Genomic DNA, 21,687 nt, shown 5'->3' with positions numbered 1-21,687 from the left:
AACCAATGACATCAATCTTCTCCCCAGTGTAGTTCACGAGGTTGTTGACCCTTACTACACAGAGATCTGAGTACCGGTACCTTAGCCCCTCCTCTAATCCCAACCCTCTCTCTTAGTGGACCTCGCCTTTACTGACCGTCCTCCTTTCTGCCACCCCTTGTCCCACTGCTGAGAGGGCATAGTGAGTGTTTGTTGCCCCTCCCCCTACATGGAAATGCCCCTCCTGCTCTTTTCCCAGAAAGTAGGGTACAAGTCTGTGATGCCAATGGTGGTCCAGTCAGCGTTCTCCTCGAGTCTGAGGATGTGAAGGAGTTGGCCTAACGGCTAGGGCGGTCGACCTTGAATCTGGGGAACCGGGTTCGAGTCTCGGCAAGGACGCTGAACATCCTGTGATTCTGGGCAAATCACTTCATCTCCCCGTGCCTAACAAAAGTGAATGTGTCCTCATGTAACGCAACTGGTGCTATGTAAAGCGCTCTGATACCCGATACCGGGTCAAGTTTGAGCTATGTAACAATCCGTATAAACAAAATGTGAAGAGGTAAAGAAATTAAGGGAATTGAAAACCTAGGACAGCGCCAATACCCGCTCGTACTCTCTCTTTTCCCAACCATGGGAACTGGCACAAGTGGAGGAGTGTGTGTGGGAGGCAACTCTCATATCCTCCAAAACACACTGCTGTCAAACCACAAGAGCTGACATATCCCTCATAGGGGAACAATTGCATAGCGACAGTGTCACAGTGTGCTCCCAGGCAGTGTGGTTCAAGAATTCCAAAACCAGAAACCCAAACCTCTTATGAAGCCTTGGTACTGGCACAGCTTTCATCCAACAGACCCCCTTTGTGTACCGAGGCAAACAACATTGTCAGGATGCCAGTGAAATGGTGAACAGTACACTTCACAAAATGTGTAAGATAACAACTGTATTAGTCAGTGAATCAAAAGCAAACTATGAACATAATACTCACACAAACATGTAGTTAACCCAGTGTCGCCTTACCATTTAAAAATGTGAAGGACTCAGGGTGTGATATCAGCCAAAAGATTTTTGCCCAGATCCTTGATTTGTTCAACGAGATTGAGGATCCAAAAAGCAAGGATAAGAGATGGGGCTCTCACTAACCATTCCCTAGACATAATTCACAAGGCTGGACACGTATGGTGATTACTTTAGATCTGTCAATAACTCTGCAAGGGGCACTTACATACGTTGAACTTCCCCTTTGTTCTGGATGAGACTTCAAAAACAGCTATGAGCCTATATTTTACAAATATCAATCAATAAGCTTTATTTGATATTAAAAAAAATCATAAAAAGCACATCAACATCAACAGTATACAAAACTCATAGAAATACAAACCCAGATTAAAAGATGATAAACATAATAAAAACAGCCTAAATATATATCCAACAGTTTAAAACAGTAGAGACTGCCTACAACGCAGGGTAAATTTGAGAAATGTTGCAATGCATGCACAAACCTCAGGGAAACAGAGCATCTGTAAATATAATACCACAAGAATACATCTGGTCAATGCGGCACTCCGGAGTGGCGAGATTAAAAACCTTTTGGTGTAAATACGATAAAATTTACAAAAAAATACAAAGTTTGCAAGGGTTTCGGGAGAGTGCTCAACACAAAGACAGGTAAGGACAGCAGATGAATTAAATTGACACAAGCAAAAGCAAAGCTGGCATCAAATGGTTCCAAACCTAAATCTAGGCAAGATTAACTTATCCCACGTGTTGGTCACCATGTCGATATACGGCTCCAAACGTTGTGTTGTTTGAATCAACATATGATCTTTATTTGCAGATTTCTGAAGTTCAACCTTCCCTATTTCCCCTTGCCTGGCGTCCATGAAATGTATTTTAAGCCAGTGTTTATCCAATGCAGATAACAATTCAGGGTTTAAGAAGAAAGAGGGCCAACTAGCTTAGTGCAAACATCCTTGGTATAGCATAACCAATGGATCCAGAGGCCCCTACATAGGAGAAGCAGTCCGTTTTACTCTCCTTGTTATAAACAACCTCAGGATGGCACCAAAAGGAACATTAAGGGGTACAGTTCATATCATCCTCGACATTAGATAACCCAAGTTCCTAATGGACTGCATAGGTTGGTGACCTGACTGAGATATCCAGAATGTGACTGCATGCTTTTGTTTTCCTCACTCTGCAGACATTTGACAACCTTATAACCCCACACACCAGATCGATAAGTTAGAGTTTGTAAGCATTTTCTTTTATAAATTTCAATAAGTGGCACTATAAGCTTTTTATCACTTTTGGGAGCAAGGTTAAATAAAAAACCAACAGAACTGCAAAACTTCAACCTTGCCTCCTGAAAATCTAAAGTAACCCCCAAAAAAGGACATTTGTGTATTCTTGCAGTGGGGGAACAATGTAGTGTGATACACAGTGGCCTAAGGTTCCTTGGGATACAGTCCATTTCAAAGGTTTGGGTTAGGTTGGTGGTCATGCCTAGACCGTCCATAAAGCTAATAAAAGCGTGTAGAAGGGTTTGGAGACAGTTGGATGTTCTAGATAGTAATACAGCATCATCCCCATGTAACAGGAAATGTGGCACTACCCTTCAAAGTTGACATGCTCCTGCTCTTGCTAACAAGGGCCGAGTCTATCCCATTGATGTATTAGGGTATTAAGATGGGCACTAAGACATAGCCCTTTTGAATTTTTCGTCCCAGACTAAAGGACTCTAAGCATTTGCCGTTTGCCTAGTATCTTACAGAGGCCTTAAAATCAAGATGGAAAGCTTGTAAAAAAGAAACCAAACCACTATCAACCCCTATAGACTCTAATATGGCCCACAATTTGGATCTGACTACACTGTACGCACAGGAGTGAACCTTAAAGGCTAGATAAATGAGACTGCATTTGGCAATCATGTACATACATATCAGGAGGTGCTGGTCAAGACACTGCACCAATGTACCTAATCCGGACCTAAATCCCTACTGCACTCTGGATATTATATGATTGTCGGGCACCCAAAATGTTAATCTATTAAGAATAGCCTTATCTAGGACTTTCACTGTGGAATCTAACAGGGAAATTGGCCTATAGCCACTGAATCCGGTTCAGGGAGCCAAATTAGCATTGTTTGACCACATATCCACCTCGAGTTTATAGAGGCCCATGGGCACCCTATCTGGACCTGGGATTTTATTTGCAAATCTAGAAAAGATAGACACAGGAACCTCCTCCAGAGAAAATTCTGTTTCAAGGAATAACATGCGACAGTATTTATTTGATACTAACCTTGTCTTTAAAAAATAAAAAGGTATAATTGTAAAAAATAAATGAAACATTAGCAGAGGCGAGTAGTGGAAACGTGAACAGGTAGTAAATACCTAAAATTTCTGTGTGAGGCTGTGTCTAGCCCTGTTATGTATCATTCATTGTTTCAGTCATCCACTGATTTGTGATAAGTATGTCCAGATGCACCTATTCATTATAGTAAATGTACCGTCCTGATAACGTTATGAAATAATTGTTATTAATGAGAACAGCTGTTTCATAGGAGCAGTTTCTTGGTGTGTCTGGTTTCAATTTTACAGTGCACGGAAATGAATGCTTTTGGTCCTCTAAGATGTCATTTCAGTGCTTGGAGGTAGATGCTCAAAGCTTTGAGGACGTTTTGGTAAGCTCCAACATTGTTTTAATTAACTCAGAGCAAGGATGTTCATATTGACAGTAGTTTGCTCAGCCTTGGAGGGTGGGATGTCTTTCCCTGTACAAAAACTTTGCTTATGCTGGAGAACTAGAGGTGCACATTAAGACACATAACCCACCACTGTAGTAACAGAGAGTACCATAGAGCTTTTAGACTGCTGAGGGTACACTGAGTTGGAAATCAGTGAGGTCAGAGTAGTGTCTTGGAAGGCAGGTAGCTGTGGGGTATAGCGTATTGCAACCTAGAGTGTGTTCACTGTGAGTTCCCAACGTCAGGAACATCTGTCTGTGGTAAGCACTGGAAACAGCAGTAGTAAAAATGTTCGGTTAGACATATGTTAAGTCAGGGTAGCTTGACAGCCTGTGGATCTGGGATAGACTTGGTAGGGATGGGACACATAATTACATGGTAAGTCGACACAGAAGACTCAGGATGCCCTCAATCACAAACACGGATGGGTAGGCTGAGGCCTCAAAGATGTTGGCAGGCCTAGATTTAGTCAGTCATCTGACCTGTCTTTGAACAGTGAAGGTCGATGGAGGTGAGGCGGGTTCTTTCATATTTAAGGCTAAAGTGTGAGCATCATCCTGATTCTTTTCATGGCTGTTCTCTTTTTAAGATTTGTCAGTGCATTTGGATATTTTCTGCAGGTATTTAGCCTTGCCTCAGTTCTTGGGAGGTTTTTATTCCTATATGATATTTCCTCCTGCATTTTTTGACTCTTTGGAAAACACTCCCTAGCTTTGTGTAATGCATCGGCTGGCTGGCAAAGTGGCTACCAAGAGCACTCACCCTGAACTTAGGTTCAGGGAACATGCGACCAAGGCGAGAACCCCTGCATCCTACCCTCAAGAAAATGGGTTGAAGAACAGGGTCATAACATTAGCTTCAATTACTGGATACATTTTAGCAGCATCATTCACAAGTGTGAAAGGTCTCTCATGATCTATTGGATGCAACAAATAAAGCTTTATAAAATAGGCATGTGTTTGTCAAACTTCAAAAATTATATAAATTTTGGACAGAACTGATGTAAGAATGATAATTACTTTTGTGAGCGAGTAAAGTTAGATGCATATTTATCTATATCAGGATGTGACAAGACAGCTCATAGTTTGATAAAAGACCATAAAATGTGGTTGCTGAGAGCTGTGATATGTGCTAAAAGAGATCTTCTGGGAAATGGAAGCTCATTAGGAAACCTAGGGTAGAAGTGGGACTGGCGGGTTTGGTACATTTCACAAGCGTGTACAGGGCATCCTTCAGAGCGGAAATCAATATGTAATATTTTGAGGATATTTAGTTCAGCTTGCTAGAAGTATACATTTCTAACTATAATGATAGGGCGTGAGAAATTGTATTGCATGGTAAACATCCCAACAATTGCTTTCCCTCCTTATCTATTTTCCTGTCTTGATAGCTAGGTCTATTCCTGCTTTTTTCCTCTATAAATCTTTCAGCGTATATGAGAATCACGAATGAACCAATATTGAATGTTCCTGGAAAATACCTTTGCCATATATAGATATATTGTAGAAAGAAGAGTTATTCATGAGAAAAAGATAAAATGCTTATTGGCTAAATGTAAACGCTAAAAGGTCCTATACAAATGAATTAAGAAAGTATAAGAAACATATTTGCTTAGAAGAAAATGCATTATTTACCTTGGATAACAATATTTATGAAGACTGCTATAATCTACCCACATTAGGAATATCTTCCAGGCATTCTGGATCTGAAATTCTTTTCTCTAGCAATATCTTCCCATCACTGCAGGTCGCACAATTTGATTTCAACTGTGACTCCACCTGTTAAAGGCGTGAACGAGTAGATTTGTATCAGTTTCTGGTGCTTTGTTCCAGTGCCAATGAGGCGTGTGGAGAGGAATTGAGAGAACGGCTACAACAGCCACATGGTAACATATGATTTGCTTGCCTATCCTGGGATCTTATTAATCGTGGCACTACCTTCCGGAGGAGGAGAAGGGAAAGAGAGAACAGAAGATAGTAACCGCTGGAAATACTATTACTGAAGGTAATGTAACTTTCTACAGACAGCTACTTCTCCCTGCAGGTTCCTCACCTAATGAGGCGTGATTCAGAAGTGGCTTTTAATGAAGGAACACGCGAAATGGAGCCCAACAGAATCCTGACATAGTATCCATTGCTGAGTGCTTGATCTGTAGCTCAGTATTGTTTAGCAAACGTATGCAAATGACCACTAGGCTGCTCATGAGATGACAACCATCAGAAAATCTGCAGTGAGACTCATGGAATCAGCGATTGTCCTCGTGGACAGGACACAAATGCCAGCTGGAGGGTATTTCTTGGCCAATACATAGCATATTTGAACACAAAGGGTAACCCAATGTGAAATGTTGAGGTTGGTCACCATTTTACCCTTCTTAGCTCTGACGAAGCGCCTAAAGGGCAGATCATCATGCACTCCATCCATTTGTGAGGGGTCCACTAATTGGTGCGTGTACACCAGCACCGGCCCCTGAAGGAGTAGAAAGAGAAACTGAAATAGAAATGTTCTAGAGTTAATGGTGTAAAGGAGAAAAAAACTGTAAAATTAAATAATAGACTTTATAAGCAGTAAGGGCTACCTTCTATTTGTAATCCTGCAATGGTATTCAAATACAAATTATTTAACCTTAAGACATCTACAGACAAAATATCCAAAGAATATCCGCATATTGGTTGGTGTTTTCAGATGTAAAGTAGAACCTGATTTTCTGGACTTGACTAATCTATGTTAGTGTTCATATAGGTAATTCCAAGTTTATGTACTTATTTGTATTTTCCTAGATTCACTGTTCAGTCCATTCTCAACCAGTTCAGAACACTAGCTCTGAATAAACACTAGGTTGATAAAATCCCTGCTAATGTCTCTGACCTTCTACAGCTGTGTTTTTGCTGTTTATCAGTTGTGTTTGTATCTGTTGCAGTTTTCCTTATTTTCATTTTCAATAAGTCATTCCTCTCCTGATGACATGAATGAGAACAAAGGACATGCTTAGATGATTCTGCTACCAGAGCCCAAAGCCTTCCTTTTCCCTATCTGGCCTCAGACTGAGTTTCAGCTCAGAGCACGGATGTTCGACAGAGGCAAGTTTAGAGATCAGGTAGTCTGCACATTGCTTCTGTAAGTTTGAGGTTAATGCACACCCTGACAGTGTGTGTGGAAAGCACCTCTCCTGAAAGTCAAAGTGTCCTTCTTCTCTTGTAAGGGGAAAGAGCTAGGAAATACCTTGATGAGGCGGCTTGAAGCTGTCATGAGAAACTTATAGATTTCACAGATACGATTACCTTTATTCTGGGCAGGTCTGAAGGAGTTAGTCAGTGTTGACCCTGCTCTTCTACTAGAATGCAATGTATCATCTGAACAATGCTAAAAGGCAAACAGTGCAATGCCACTCTTATGAAGGTTTGCTAAAGATGAACTACAAGACTGCCTCTAAATTTCATGTGGCTAGTACATCTTTCATTACTGAACTGAGTAAATGCATGTATGCATCTTCGGTAGGTAGTGTGATTTCTTCGTAGATATTTTTTGTCATGACAGGCAGACTTAGGGAATGTCTACTCAAATGTTTTAGCCAAGGTCACTATTGAATGTGTTCTTCAACTCTAGAGAGATGGAGGTGACAACTGGATTAGTCTCACAGTGAGGAAGGGCTCACAACAGATCATCCAGAAGAGGCAAGACCTCTATAAGTAACTTCTTCTTCACTATCATTTTAACCATCGAGGGTTGATTCTTAGAAAGGATAAATGATTTTCTCCAGGGGTGGAAATTAACTTTTTTTGCTCACTGGGATCTAGAAACAGGATTGGGTTTTCATAATGGCTTCTAAATCCATATTCACCACTTTGATGTTCCAAGGACAAGCAAGCCTAGTAGACCACGAGGCCTAAAACAGCTGCTGTTCTTTTATTTAAATATACTCTACAAAAGGGACCAAGAATGATTTGTCTGGACCTAAAAGATGCACATTTGATAATCTCCATACTCCAACAGAATCAGAGGAACCTACAGTTCCTTAAGGAAGAGCAGGTCTAGCAGTTCCACTGTATCAACCTCCTTTTCTTAGCTTCTCAACATTTTACCAAAGTTCTTCTCAACAGAGGTTGGCACCTGGCCATCATCTAACCAACTGTGACAGGCCATCATGCCAGTGGCAGGAAGTAATCTACACTCAAATTACAATTATTTAATGGTAAATGTCAATTATTTCAGTAATTCTCCTTTTTAATGTATGTACTTTCTGGGTTTAATTGTAGACACACAAGTGGTCACCGGATTCTTCCTCTCAGCAAAGCCCACATAGCTTAAGTAGGGAAGATCTCTCATGCAAGAAGAGGCTGATCCAATTAGCTTTCCAGGCATACAGGTACTTTTCATAAGGACCTTCCACCACAGGGTTCTCCAAGGTCTACACCATTATTCTCAATAAGGCTAAAGATGTAAGTGGAGATCTTAATGCCCCTCCCACACTGCAGCAACCGGTGCCCTCCTGTGCAGGGAAAGACTGAAGCCGGCTCCTGGTTGCCTGTGCAAGAAGGGCACTCTCCTCTTGTATGTTGTTGAGGCAGCCACCATGAGTTGCATATGGTGCCTCACCTGTGACACTGTTGTCTCTTACCGGCTGCCCAGCTCTCATGCCTGAAGGCCTCATTCTGGGAGAGTTGAGTGCCTACCATTAATTTTTTTAAATGGAGGCTCCATCGCTGATACCCCTTCACCCATCGATCACAGTTTTATACACATGTGAGCAACTAAGCTGGATTGTCAAGGCGAGGTCCTAGAGGGAATTCCAAAGATTTTGGAGTAGACGGCTCACCCACTAAATAGTGGCATGCTTCATTATCGGGGTCTATGCACACCCTGGAAGGATGGTACCACCAGAGCAGATTCAACCAAGGTTGGGAGTTCTTATTTAAATTGTGACTGGAATTCTAAGCAGGGATCCAGAAGAAAAAACAAAAAATGTCTAGGTTATACCCAGATACATTCTATCTATTAGTTGGTTAAACTAGACATGGATAAACGCAGTTTGTGGGGCCTGTTTGAGAATTAATGACTCAATCATCCCTGTTTATGCCAATATGTTTCGGCCACCATTTAAAGCCCATACAAGTCTGATGCCTTTGCCTAAGCTGCTAACAACCCTGCCTATCTACTCATTTGTTCCATGCGTAGTTATGAGGCCTAAGGCTCTCAGCTTCTTTTGGAACCCCTACTGGAAAGTCCTAGGGACAATAATACATGTGTCACATAGTCCTTTCTAGGACTGTAAATATCAGTTATAAACAATCAACTTTAGTGACAGCATGTGCTGGTGGGGGGACACCTGGATTAAGTGGCCAACAACCGGTATCAAGCATCTGTCTATATCAGATTAATACCTAGTTAAAAGATATTTCATATGGTGTGATATAAAATGATGCTATAAAGTGGAAGTATGGTAAACCATTGCAAGATTATACGGCACACGTAAGCATGCACATTACAACATTCCAAAAAATCATGCGGGTACAATCACACATCTTACCCTAATTCCAGGTGGTTCGGGAATCATGTAAATCTGACGGGGGCAATTTCCTGTAGTCATACACTTATTACAGAAGCATAACATTATTATTGGTACTGCTCACTTCTTGGGCCTACATTAGCTATGCAATGAAAACACAAGTTTCTTCTACGGAGCCTATGCGGCAACCCATGGTATACTGGTCAAGGAGATAGCCCCCACTACAGTTGACACCCATTACTTTGTACGCCTATAAAAGGTGTCTAGATACACAGTACTTCACCATAGCTGGATGGTTGTGAACTACAGGCTGGAGGTCTTTCTGCAACTTCTTCTCTTGCAGTGCTTCTGTGCATTTTCATCTTCATCTGCTGAGATTGTTCCCAACCATTCTTGTGATGCTGCATACCTGCCTTCTTCTGCCTCCTATTGCCTCCTGCTCCTTATGCCTGGATTCATTCTTTTGGGTACTTAATACTTATTTTAATTTTAGTTAGCGTTGGTACCTTGTTTTGCATGGCTGTGTCTGAGGCTTGCCTTCTAAAGTACTATAGGTCTGATTAGGGTTTAGTTAGTTATTTGGCTTCACAGATGTTATGTTGCCATAATTCTTCCCTTCTTCTATGTTTCCTTGATATGATTTTCCTTGTCTCCTCCCAATGTAGTCCATCCTCCTGGGAAGGGTATGAGCAATATGTTGGTGTTGGAAGCTGCACCAATGCTTTGGTCAGCATAATTTGCTTTTGGCACCTTCCCCACTGCATTGATGTACATTTCCCATTACATAGAGCACGTGCATGGCTTCTGAGGTAATTTGTCTTGTTGTTTCGGGGAGGGGGGGGCAAAACTGAACTGCTAACATATTAAGATGGAGAACTGCAACAGCAGGGCTTTGTTTGTCCTCTGTTCCCATGTTAATATTAAATCCATGATCAGAAAATAAGGTAAGGTGGTGGTGGGTGGTGGAGGGATAAGAGATTGCGGTGCCCGAATGGGTGGAAAATGGATCTCTGAAAACACAAATTACCTGTAATTCCTGCTGGCTATTTTACTCTGAATAAACCTAACCATAAACCACACCAGGATCTCTGTTGTTCTCTGGATGAGTAAAATCTTATATTTCATTACAAAATACACAATGGAGAAGTAAGGAATAAGAATCTCACCACTACTATCTAACCTGCCAGTTTGTGTTGAGATCAAAATATTTCCAGAGAGTATCCTACGTTGTTTGTGAATAGAAGTTGCATTACATTCCGGAGTTCAGTGGCTTGCACCTTGATCATCAAGTATTCCATGGCATGATCACTGTTTGATAACAGTTTTGGGATGACCTTTTTAGAAATCATTTAATTACACCTCTTCTGAGATTTATTTGGAGACCAGATTTAGGTTTGAAAGCAATAGATTCTAGGGCAATTCAGGATGAAGCATTTCCCCTTATTCCAAGCGTACAGAGATGAACAAAAGTGTATTGTTCTGGCAGGTAAGCGCTTTCTCTAGCCTGATAGGTTTCCATGGTTTCTGGGCAATTTACAGTTTATCACAACTGGTGCGGCTCCTAATTGGGGACCAGAAAATTCCAGAAGGCTAGTTGGTCAGTCCGGCGTTATTGGTGCCTGGAACGGGGGTCTGCATCGCATTGAGGCTTCTAAATAGTATGCCGTTCATTTCTTATCATAGGCCTTTCAGTTATAGTTGTAGGACAGTCAGAATATGTGGCGGTCATGCAGTATGCCACTCACCAGTAAGTTGTGAGTCAGTGGGCAACAGCCATATTCCCATCCAGAAGGGCCAGTAGCAAAACTATGCTTTCCTTAGGGGTCATTTCCTTGGAGTACCATGCAAGACATGTTTGTGACTGGGAGATATTGATTCGCTGAGAATCCAACGCTTGTTATGAGGAGGTGATTAGTTCTAATGGTCTACTTACAATTCATAATGGCCAAAAACCACTTATCTAATTTTAGAGGAATGGTGCATTCTGTTGCATGTTATTCAGGGAGTGAAATAAGCATAAACACTGAGAAGATAGGTATGTATTTATGTATGTATGTATGTGGTATTTGTATAGCACAGACCTAGCCAAAAAGGCATTGGAGTGCTTTACATGGTCAAAGGCAAACATACAGTCATGGAGCAGAAGTGTACGGTTACTGTATTGTAATGTAATGTAATGTTCTTCAGAGGGTTGCAACTTCACCTCTTTCCTAAACTAGATCAGTATTGGTGCACTCTTGATGGATACTGGGATGTTCTTCTATATCCTGGGTGCATAGATGGAAAAAGCCTGCTGCCTTGTTTTTTTCTTTGTAATTCTTAGTCTGCAGTCTCATGATGCCCTTGCTGCGGGTGTGGCGAGAGCCACCAGAGATCCTGTCTACAGGATAAGCAGGGGTGGATGTGATATTTGTTTGTAAAAAAAAGAAGCAGATGGTTTTAAACATGGTGTTGGCTGACGAGGGGTGGCCAATCTATTTCCATTACAGTAGGGACGATTTGAGCATATATTTGTTTCTTCAGGCCCTGGATGAGTAGTGCTACAGAGCATAGGATGACCTTAATAGGAGGGTGGGGGGGCATTGTGCAGTTTGGGAGGCCATGCAGCAGGGCATTCACCACTATCCAGATGTGAGTGTAGGAAGGCTTGATCAAAGAAACAGTTTTGCTTTCTTTGAAAGAGATGGCATCAGGCTGTCTTTGGCTTCATGGCAATGTGTTGCTTGAGGGTGAGGGTGGTGTCCAGGGTAAATCCTAGTGAAGGCATTGAATAACAGTTGGGGTTTAAGCTGTCAAGGTTCATGTCATTAAGCCAAGTTTGTACTAGTTTTTGCTTTTTGTTCTAGGCAAACAACATAAATTATTTCTTGGCTGGTATGATCTTTGGGTGGGTGATGGAAATCCTTGTCTGGATAAGCTTTAGGCAGTGTCTGAAGTGTTGAATGTCTGTACAGTTGTGCACCGTCAGCATAATGATGAACTGATTAATGGATTTTGATGCTGTTACCTGTGAGTAGAGCCACAAGGGGTGAATGTAGAGGTTGAAGATGCTAGTGGACAGTATGGAACACTCAGGGACTTTGAGATTAATAGTGATAAGTATAACTTTTGGAAAACCTCAAGCCATATTCTACTTTGAAGTGTTTCACCCATCCTCATACTTCTCATTTGGAAAGATTTTCAGTATTAAGAGTACCCCACGACTGGTTTCCTCACTGGTGAGTCATTGGTAGATGTAAAAAAATACCTTGCATTTTGTAGTAGTGTGAATTACAGACTAGTATCAATGCTCTATAGACACCCATTGTTACACTGCCAAAAAACACACCCTAACATCATCAAGTCTCTCACTGAACTGAAAACTGCAATGGCCCTATCGCAGGTATCAGTCCATGGCAGAGACTGGAAACTTGAAATAACCAAACCAAGCCTGACCCAGGGGAATTAGGGAAATCTTTGGGAGACTACACCACCCTCCAATCTGAAAGCTGTTTCAAAGGCCGACAATGATGTCTTGGGAAGGTTGTAAAACCTCAATGGACATCAGCTCAACCTTGAACACAATGTGAGTTGGAAACACTCCCTACAAGAGCATTCCAACTCACATTGTCCTCACTAGGTGACCGTGTGAAAGAAGCCGAAATCACGTAAAAGTTCACACGGTGGCATTGTGTGAGTTGTCAGGTATGAAGTCAACATCAGCAAACCAATGGCCAGTAATTATGTAAATTATTTTTTACTAAGTCTGTCTCCGAGAAAACTTGTGTGCAGAAAATTGATCTGGCTCTGTTGGCCTAAAAGAGACTTTGTGTAATATATGTTAAGAGATTTGCAACATGAAATTGTGTGGCTGAATTGGGTGCCTGCTGATAGCTATTATCTGTAACCCAATCATATTCCTGGTAAAATAGCTTGGAGGGTTATGTCTTAGCTGTAAACAGCAGCCTGTAAGTTGATAACATGAGTGCAACTAAGTTAGGAAGAAGCAATTAACATTTAAGTTCCAAAAACACTTATTTGTATTGTCTGTTAAATAAATGTTCATTTTAAATGTAATAAAACATATACGCTATATATTTAACATACAGACTGAGTTTGAGAGAGTAAACTATTGTCTCTGTCTATTTCTTTGCAGATGTTTGAAGCCACCCTGTTGGCTGATTCTTTGTTTCTATTGACACGATAAAACTCATAAAAAGTACTTTCGAATTTCCTTTTAAAGGAGTTGTCGCGGGAAAAAGACCCTGAAGTTCTTTCTTCTGCTTGGAGAGAGCTGCATCGCTCCACATACACTCTGGAGCCTTTTTACAAACCCCTTGTGCCGCCGGTACATCACTTTTTCCCATATTAAAAGTGACTTGTAAATAAGCCCCAGTATGTGCGCAGACACCACTGCATGTTCCCTAGGTAACAGGGAAGCAGATTCATCAGGGACCCTATGCCTTTTAGTAGCTGCCAGAGTTGAAGTCCACTCCAAGTAACACACACATATATCACAGAGAACTTACAGAGTAGAAAATACTCTCCCTGCTATAGATTTCTTTAAGTCTACATTACTGAATAATTTGCTCTCTCAAATTTTCAGACTTGTCGGAAATAAGCATGAATTAATTCGGAAAAATTGGATTATTGCTTGGAAATCAACAACTGAAATACATTTATACTAACAAGCCTAGGATTCTTCTTAATCCCCTGAAATTCAGAAATCTACTCCAAATGTAGGGCTAACCATACAGTGGTAGATTATCAACTTTTTACATGGCCTAATATATTTAAATAAAACAACAGTTGATGGAGAATGCAGCTTGTCACAGAGCCTCTGGGTTACTAAAAAATCCCCCAAAGCATTAGGAAACACAGGTGCAATTTCTGCCACAGGAAATGTTTCCTTAATTTGAAGAGTGTAATGATCAAATGAAAGCTGTATATTTTTATTAAATATATTGACTTCACATACCATAAAATAACCTCGAAGGATAAAATTGCTAATGCCACCGTAGTCGAAGTCGCATTGGCCACATCTCCACTGTACGTTAACACAACGGAAAAGTTCAAAAGTGTGGCTATAGTTGTCCATGTAGCATAAACTGCGATTCCATTATGGACCTACAAAATAATTAAGATCTTAAAAGTATGAATAACATTACGACAAAAAGGGTCATTTTTTTCCTATGTATTCATTCTCGTTTGCATGAATCCCTAGAGATCCAACGCCTAGTTGAAATAACTTACTGCACCAGTACCGAGGGAGCCCCTAATAAACGATGCACTGAGTCCTCTCCTTTTTTTTATTGAAAAACAAAATGTAATACAGTCATCTCATAATAAGCTACAAGGTGACACATTTAAGCACTTAGTAGAAGGAGCTCATGTGGAATTCATCTTTTGAAGAAATGAGATTGCGCCATGATAATACTTTAAGGTACAGAATTTATCCTTCAGTCCAGTATCCTTTTGGAAAAATCTAACTCTGAAATGTGGCGGTGGAGTTTCCCCAAACAGAGAGGGATGAGAATCCCTGAAACCAAACATAAGACACTTGATAAAGACTTATTGCTACTAAAGAGCTTTTACAAGCCATTTCTCATGGAACGGTGTCAAACTGGAAAATGTGGAGAGGTCACTGAAGAAGAATATTGAATGATCTACATCGATTTTGTGATTTAAAACAAAGTAACGTACAGTAACAAATTCCTTACGTTCTTGTGGTATGTGGCCCTTTTGTACCATATGAGTGAGATTAGCTTGAGAGGACAGCACAGTGAGTAATCACATTCAAGTTTTGCATTTTATTAAGGCGTCCAACAGCTACACAGTATGATTCTTTGCTGAATGTATTGCTCCATGTGGGCTGATGTTTAGTAAGTTTGGCAAGCTCCCCAGATTAATAGGGTTGTCGGAAGGTGCTTCGGAATGCTCAAGAGTCTAAGGAAGATCCTGGACCTACTCCCTGTTGGTGCCAGGCAGACTCTTGTGCATGCCTTGGTCACATCTAGACTCGATTACTCTAACCTCCTCTACCTGGGAATAACAGCTAGAAGCCTCAATCGTCTCCAGGTTCTTCAAAATGCCACAGCCCGGCTGGTGCTGAGGCTTCCAAGAAGAACGGCTTCTAAAGCTGCTTTGAAGTCCCTAAACTGGCTTCCGGTCAGAGAAAGGATTACCTTCAAAGCACTTTGCATGTGTCACGGTATTATTAGGGGCTGGGCGCCCGCTCCCCTACACAACCTCATCACCCCCTATAGACCGGAGCGGATGCTCAGATCCTCTGGCACCGGACTGGTAGTCGTCCCCAAAATCCATAAAGCTCGTATGGGGGGGAGATCTTTCAGGTTTCTTGCAGCCAAGAGCTGGAATATGCTTCCGATGGAGCTGCGTCTCGAACCTTCAGAGGCTAAGTTCCGCAGAGCGCTTAAAACTCACCTCTTTCGCTCAGCATTGATGTAACCTCCTTGTTCTAGCCGCCTCACTTTTCTTACTCAGCGCGGGGACACGCCGGGGTGCGTAACCATGCGCTTTATAAAATTCCATAATAATAATAAAAATAATAAGCTGCATTTGGGATTTGAATTCTGAGTTCAATTTTCCATCCAGTTCTCTCTTTTCCTAAACAGGATAAACTTTACTGCGGGGGTAAGTTAGATTATTTTGGATATTGAAGTTTTCCAATAGAATTGGCTGGTTAGCAATCCTAATATTTAGAGAATTATATCAGCCTTGTTTGAGACCTCATTCACTAGTGGCATTACAGCTTTCGGCACAATTATATAGTTTCTTTATTTATACTTCACTAATGGGGAGATATGAAAAAGCCTTCTATCAAACACTGAATAGAATAACAGAACCACTGTTTATTACTTGGCTTATGGTGTGTATTCCTTTTTCAATCCACACTTGCCAATGTATTTTCTTACCTGCACAGCAGCTTTCAGTAATGTCCCAAATTGAAGACAGCAAGAGGAGTCTGGAGTTTACTTGCAACTCTGCACCCACATAACACAATGTGTAGTGTGTGGTCTTAACCGTAACCATAAAGCAAGAGTGCACTCTGTGCTTATTAGCTGTTAATGAAGATTGTAAACAATCACCGGAGGACATCATTTTCTATTGAGACACAATTGGGGATGTCTGAATTGTTTGAAGCCTATATGTAGCTTAACACAGGATAAATGCCTTGAGGTAAATCTTAAGGTCAGGAAACTCAAATCCTCCAAAGGTGGTTGGAACCTTAAGTGTTCTGATGGAAAAGACTGGGTTGTAGTTGACACTCCAGACAAAGTTTAAGAAATTGTGTTTGGATGATGTTATATCCTGGGTTTTACTTAATTGTAATTAGCCTAGGTCTTCCTAGCTGCTCAGCCAGAGTGAGAGATGGTAACGGAATGTTGGTGTGACTGTGATGAATGGAATGCCTGGGTGCCTGTGTGGGTGAGTGATGACAGTTGGAGATGGGCTGAGCAGCTAGGCAGGCTGCTCCTGGTGGGGCCGTGATATGGGCTGTAACAAGGGCCTAAGTAGGGACTAGTGCAGGAGCTGGTACGTGGCTGAACCTTGTCTGGAGTGATCTGGAACTGGTACAATAAAGAAGGCTTTGAAACCTACAACATGGCTACAAGTGTCATCCTGTACAGATCACAACAGATGACGTCTACAATAAATAGCTGTAAGGTAGACCTAAGCTATTTAACACATGAGGAGTTATTGGCAAAAGGTTTATTTTCACTGTATTATCCTAAGCACAATGACTAAGACCCGACTTACTCCACCTTGCAATGTTGACCCCCTTCATTACCACTGGGTGACCATCAAAGGGAATACATTCACTGGTGCCTGTATGTGAGATACTGTGATTTAATGGACCTAGCATAATGTTTAGTTCAAAATTGTATGCTGGGCTCACAACTGTGCTTTATAAAAGAGCTAGTATCCCAGGGGCAAAAACTGACTTAGATATTTGGATCTCTAAAACGCCAGTGAGAAGCAAAGGACAACAATGTCCAATAAACCCTCCGAAGCTATAAATAGTTACATAGGTTATTGGGTACAAGAACGGCAAGGAAAAAAACGGAGTGTCTACAGATTCCTAAATTGGGATAAGGTAGACTCGAATGTTTACTGCATTTGCCCCACTGTGTGATGTCTCTTTTTTAAAAAGTACATAAAACCCTAACCGACATGCTTCACCATCGAGCTCCTCATGGCCAAGATCGTAACACTATTACGAGGTGGGCAGCCTTGGGAGCACTCTGCGAGGTGTTTTACTGTGTGTTGAGTGAAAAAAGCTATTAAAGAAGACTACTCTCAATTGCTGTGAGAAGAGTGAGTATTCAGGTCTCAAGAGGAAGGGGTCTAAAAGTAAAAATGCATAGGGGATGGTAATTGGCTTGAATATTCTGTTCTGAACCTCCATGCTGCTGAATTATAAAGTTAACAAGGAAATATGGTGGAATTTTGTGATGCATCCACGGCAGTCAATTTTGGATATTTAGACCACATTTACAATGACAACGCAACATGGACAAATTCCACTGGTCTACAACCACTGCCTGTTACTATCTCCTATCCACCCGACCCCTCTGTTGTCTTGTTTCCCTATTAGCATGTCTGTGTCTCCCAAATAGTATTTCTTGTAGTCGTGTATTTTAGTTTGGCACATGATGAATAGTGACCTATCCACCTGACCTCAGGTAGCATGCCTTATCACACTCTGCAGGAGGCATCATCTGGGTGAGCAAAACTTAGTGTATTGGCACTCTCCTTATGCATGGTCAGCCAGTGTTTCTACATGTCAGGGTGCTGATTGTGTACAACTGCGTATATGTGTATCACTGATTCCCAATACCAATATTTTCCCCTGAAAGTTTGTGAGGATTTTGCACCTAGCCTAAATGCATTGAAGATCAGTTGTGGCAGACTTGCTCGATCAAGAGGAGATTAAGCATTGAGAAGAAGGGCAAATAGAGGAGTAGTTGTATACTTGAAACACATAAAAGCTATCTGAGGAAATGTCAGAATTTAAATCAAAATGCTTACCATTTACTTTGCATACAGAAAAATCTCAGATTCACTCTGGAATTTGGCCCTGGGGATGCTGAACCTCATAGTATCAATCTCATCTATGAAAAACTCTACACCAGTTTCACCTTCTGCCTTAGAAGCAGGCCCTGAGTGGGAATGAGGGAGCTGTAAGTACAGGGGAGGAAGAAACTGAATATGCAGGGACTGATGTAGATTCCCTCAACCTACCAGTCAACTCTGGATTTTTCGTTCAGGGAAACTGGTTGTCAACAGTGGTGGCTCCTCCGCTAAGGTAGAGGAACGTCACCCCACTGTTTCAGCTGCCAGCTGAATACAAAACATAAAATGATAATAACGCTCGTTATTATCATTTAGTTTTTTGTATTCAGCTTGAAGCTGAAGTCAGGAAGGAGGTGGCAGCACCTAAAGTGCGCATGATGCTTTGGCCGGCAGTCTTGGGCCGTCCAAAGCCACATTCGCACTCTGTAAGTTATCCACGCTGGCTGAGAACATGCACAGCCTGCCAGCCCCGGTGTAAGCGCTGAACCATGGCCCTCTGACCAATTACAACGCTGCTAAGGCAGCATTTTGATTGGTCAGGGGATTCTGGGAGGCTGTGCACTTCCTGCCGAGAGGAGGATGGAGAAAGAATAGGGGGCGGCCAGCGGTAAAGATGTAAATGCTTTTTCTTATTATTCCTCTCCCTTTCCTCCTCCTGCCCCCATCCCCTGGTCGGTAGCAGCCGCAACTGGTTGTCAACTTCTGTAGGCTCACCGCATTGGCTCCTATATAGACACCAATTACCATTCATTGTCTGTCCAGCCCCCACACAACACGTGTACCTAACCATGCACAGACGATAGAGACTATACAGCTATTCGACTATGGGGACTATACAGCTTTTTTAGGGGGAAAGCTTGTATTCCCTCTCCTTTCCAACTGTACAAGTGAAAAGGCCTGTGCCTGTGCAACTATAACCAGCTTTCACCAGCCAACAGTAGTATTCACCCTCTACAGATAAGGCGCTGAGTGATAGTAACTTTTTGCCTACTCTTGTCGCTGCTTTGTGTTCTGCAAATTCTATAAGCGTTGAGTTCCTCAATGTTGTGCATTTGGTTTTAATTCTTCACACTCGAGTGCCCGTGGCGTGCATGTTTTCTGAGCATGCACAAAATAGACCAATCTACACATGTTTTAGAGACTTTACTCCATCACCACCCAAAAATTATGTTACCTAGTTATACCTATTTGCCCCGATGCACAATAGGGGCCCTAAATGGTAACATTCAAGCCAAACCTATAGTACTCAAACTGACAACTTACAGAAAGCATCATTGTTTCCTCTGCGAGGTGCCCAGGGAGTATCTTTAAATATTTCTAAACATTTTCTTCGTCACAACCCAGCATCCATGCCAGAAAATAAGCATGATACGATAGTTAGTTTTTGATGTTACCATAAAAATTTACACCAAATATGTGAAGTAGTTCGAGTGAGTCTACACCTCCAGACACAACCATGCTACATTAGCTTCAAGAGGCGCCTGAACACCGAATACAACTGAGAAATGATAGACAGGAAATAACTCCCTAAATCAGACAACTTTCTGACTTCCTGCCATCGTCCTTATTCAACTGTCGTTTAATTTGAGCCAGTCGTTGCGGACCAATAAGGATTTTTTATCATCTTTGACCCAAAGCAAGAGAGAGAAAGGCAGAAACAGGAGAAAGGAGGAGGAAGAGAAACACAAGAAAACAGCGATTCACAGGGAAAGCAGAAAAAAATTAAAAAACAATTATGGCAAAGTCAATAGGTCTAGCCTTCAGCAAACCAATTGGCAAAGCAGCATATGGCAAAAAGAGGAAAGAATAAAAACAAAACAAACGTCAACATAGCCATAAGTCATCACACTTGCATCATGATGCCAAGTCGACTAGGCATGCTGTGTTAAATGCCTGCATGCTTCACCACGCATTCACATATGGCATGGATCAGCATCCATTTTGTTTTTACTCACCGTTCCAAGACAACGGACGCCAATCGTGGAGCAGTAAATATAAAGAAAGTCAAATGTACACAAACATAAAAAAAGGAGTAGTCTGGCAACAAATTGAAGCAGCTGAGCCCTCCAAAATATTTTGTAAAAGCATTTCTGAAATGAGCACAATGAGTGAAACATAGAGGCGTGGGCAACAAGAGATGGGGGGGGGGGGTTGCATGATCAAGGTAGGAGCCTGAGGTGAGAGGGAGAAATAAATGTAAAAAAAGAAAAAAAAAGATATAGCAACTATACAGGAAGGCTGAGGAGGAAGTAACACGGTGCAAATGGGGTGGAGTGAGCATTTAGGTGGAAGCAGCACATGAGGAAGAGAGGGCAAAATAAAATGCCTGCAATCCCATAAAGTGATGAAAGACAGCAAAAAGTAGTCTCCTATATGTAAGCAGTGGAAGGATAAAAGCCATCCAAATAAAAGATTGGTAAAGAAACTGTGCTCCAGAGGAGGGAAAAACATAAGGAGGAGGAAAGCCATTGAATAGGAAGCAAGCAAATGAGACTGCCAAGAAAGAAAGTCTGTGCCAAGAAACAGGCTGGCACAAAAATGTACTAGTGCAGGACACAATATGCCTTTTTGACAACATACCCCTAAAAGCTGCCTGTAGGCGAGGCCCAAAAAGTGAGATAAAGAAACAAGAAGTGTAGAGTGGTGGAGGAAAGACGCATGGGGTGGATTCAAGACTAAGCTTCCTTAGTAATGGCAACCCTGGCATTCAGCAATGGGTCATAAGAAAAAATTGGGCACCTGCACATTTTATTTTGTTTGTTTGTTGGTTTTTATTTTATTCAACAGATATCTGTGAAGTAGCTAATGGTGTGGTACTGCACACAATCCTGGTATTAACAATAAAGAGGAACTTACGAGAATCCGGATGAGCCAAAGGTCTATTTTTCTAGACTTCTGCAGCCACAAGCCATTAATGTACAGTGCGCGGTAAGAGATGATGAAGACACTGTAGTTTGTGAAGGCAATGAATGCCAGGAACACCAGGGCTGGAATGATATACCTGTAAAAGAAGAAGTGGAACAATAGATGCATGGAGATACGGTGACATTTTCACTATATAGACAAATTAACAGAATTAGCCAGGGGTACAGTGTTTAAGAGCTGGGAAGTGCTGCTACTGTTCCATCAAAGGCACTACACTATGGGCCAGAAGTTCAGCTACTTGGTCATAAGAGCACCTCTGCTAAGAAGAGCTGGTACTGTCCCAAGGAAAATTCAGCTGATAAGTGCTAGCATTGTCAAATAAAGAGTGGCAGCAATGCAGATCAATATAGATGCCTCCTTCTCCCTAAAAGCCGCAGTATTGTGTCATGGAGGTGAGGTGTATATAGTGTCTGCATGCCACCAGATACAGATGTCTTTGGGTGTCAGA

General features: G+C 41.6%; 1 protein-coding gene across 1 annotated transcript in view; it reads right to left on the bottom strand.

Annotated features, from left to right (window-relative positions):
• The window catches only part of LOC146829223 (uncharacterized), a 58,795-nt gene that overhangs the window by 12,565 nt on the left and 24,543 nt on the right, over positions 1-21,687 (bottom strand). Inside the window, exons 4-5 of the mRNA XM_085606450.1 lie at positions 21,171-21,315; positions 14,194-14,342 (exon numbers count right to left, since the gene is read on the bottom strand). Of these exons, the coding sequence (XP_085462576.1) occupies positions 14,194-14,342; positions 21,171-21,315 (294 nt within the window). The remainder of the gene's footprint in view (positions 1-14,193; positions 14,343-21,170; positions 21,316-21,687) is intronic.

Source organism: Triturus cristatus, chromosome 5_2 (genome assembly GCF_964204655.1).
Source record: "Triturus cristatus chromosome 5_2, aTriCri1.1, whole genome shotgun sequence".
Classification (NCBI taxonomy): Eukaryota; Metazoa; Chordata; class Amphibia; order Caudata; family Salamandridae; genus Triturus; species Triturus cristatus.
Note: the sequence above shows the minus strand (reverse complement) of the source record. Positions and strands in the feature narration are given on the sequence as shown.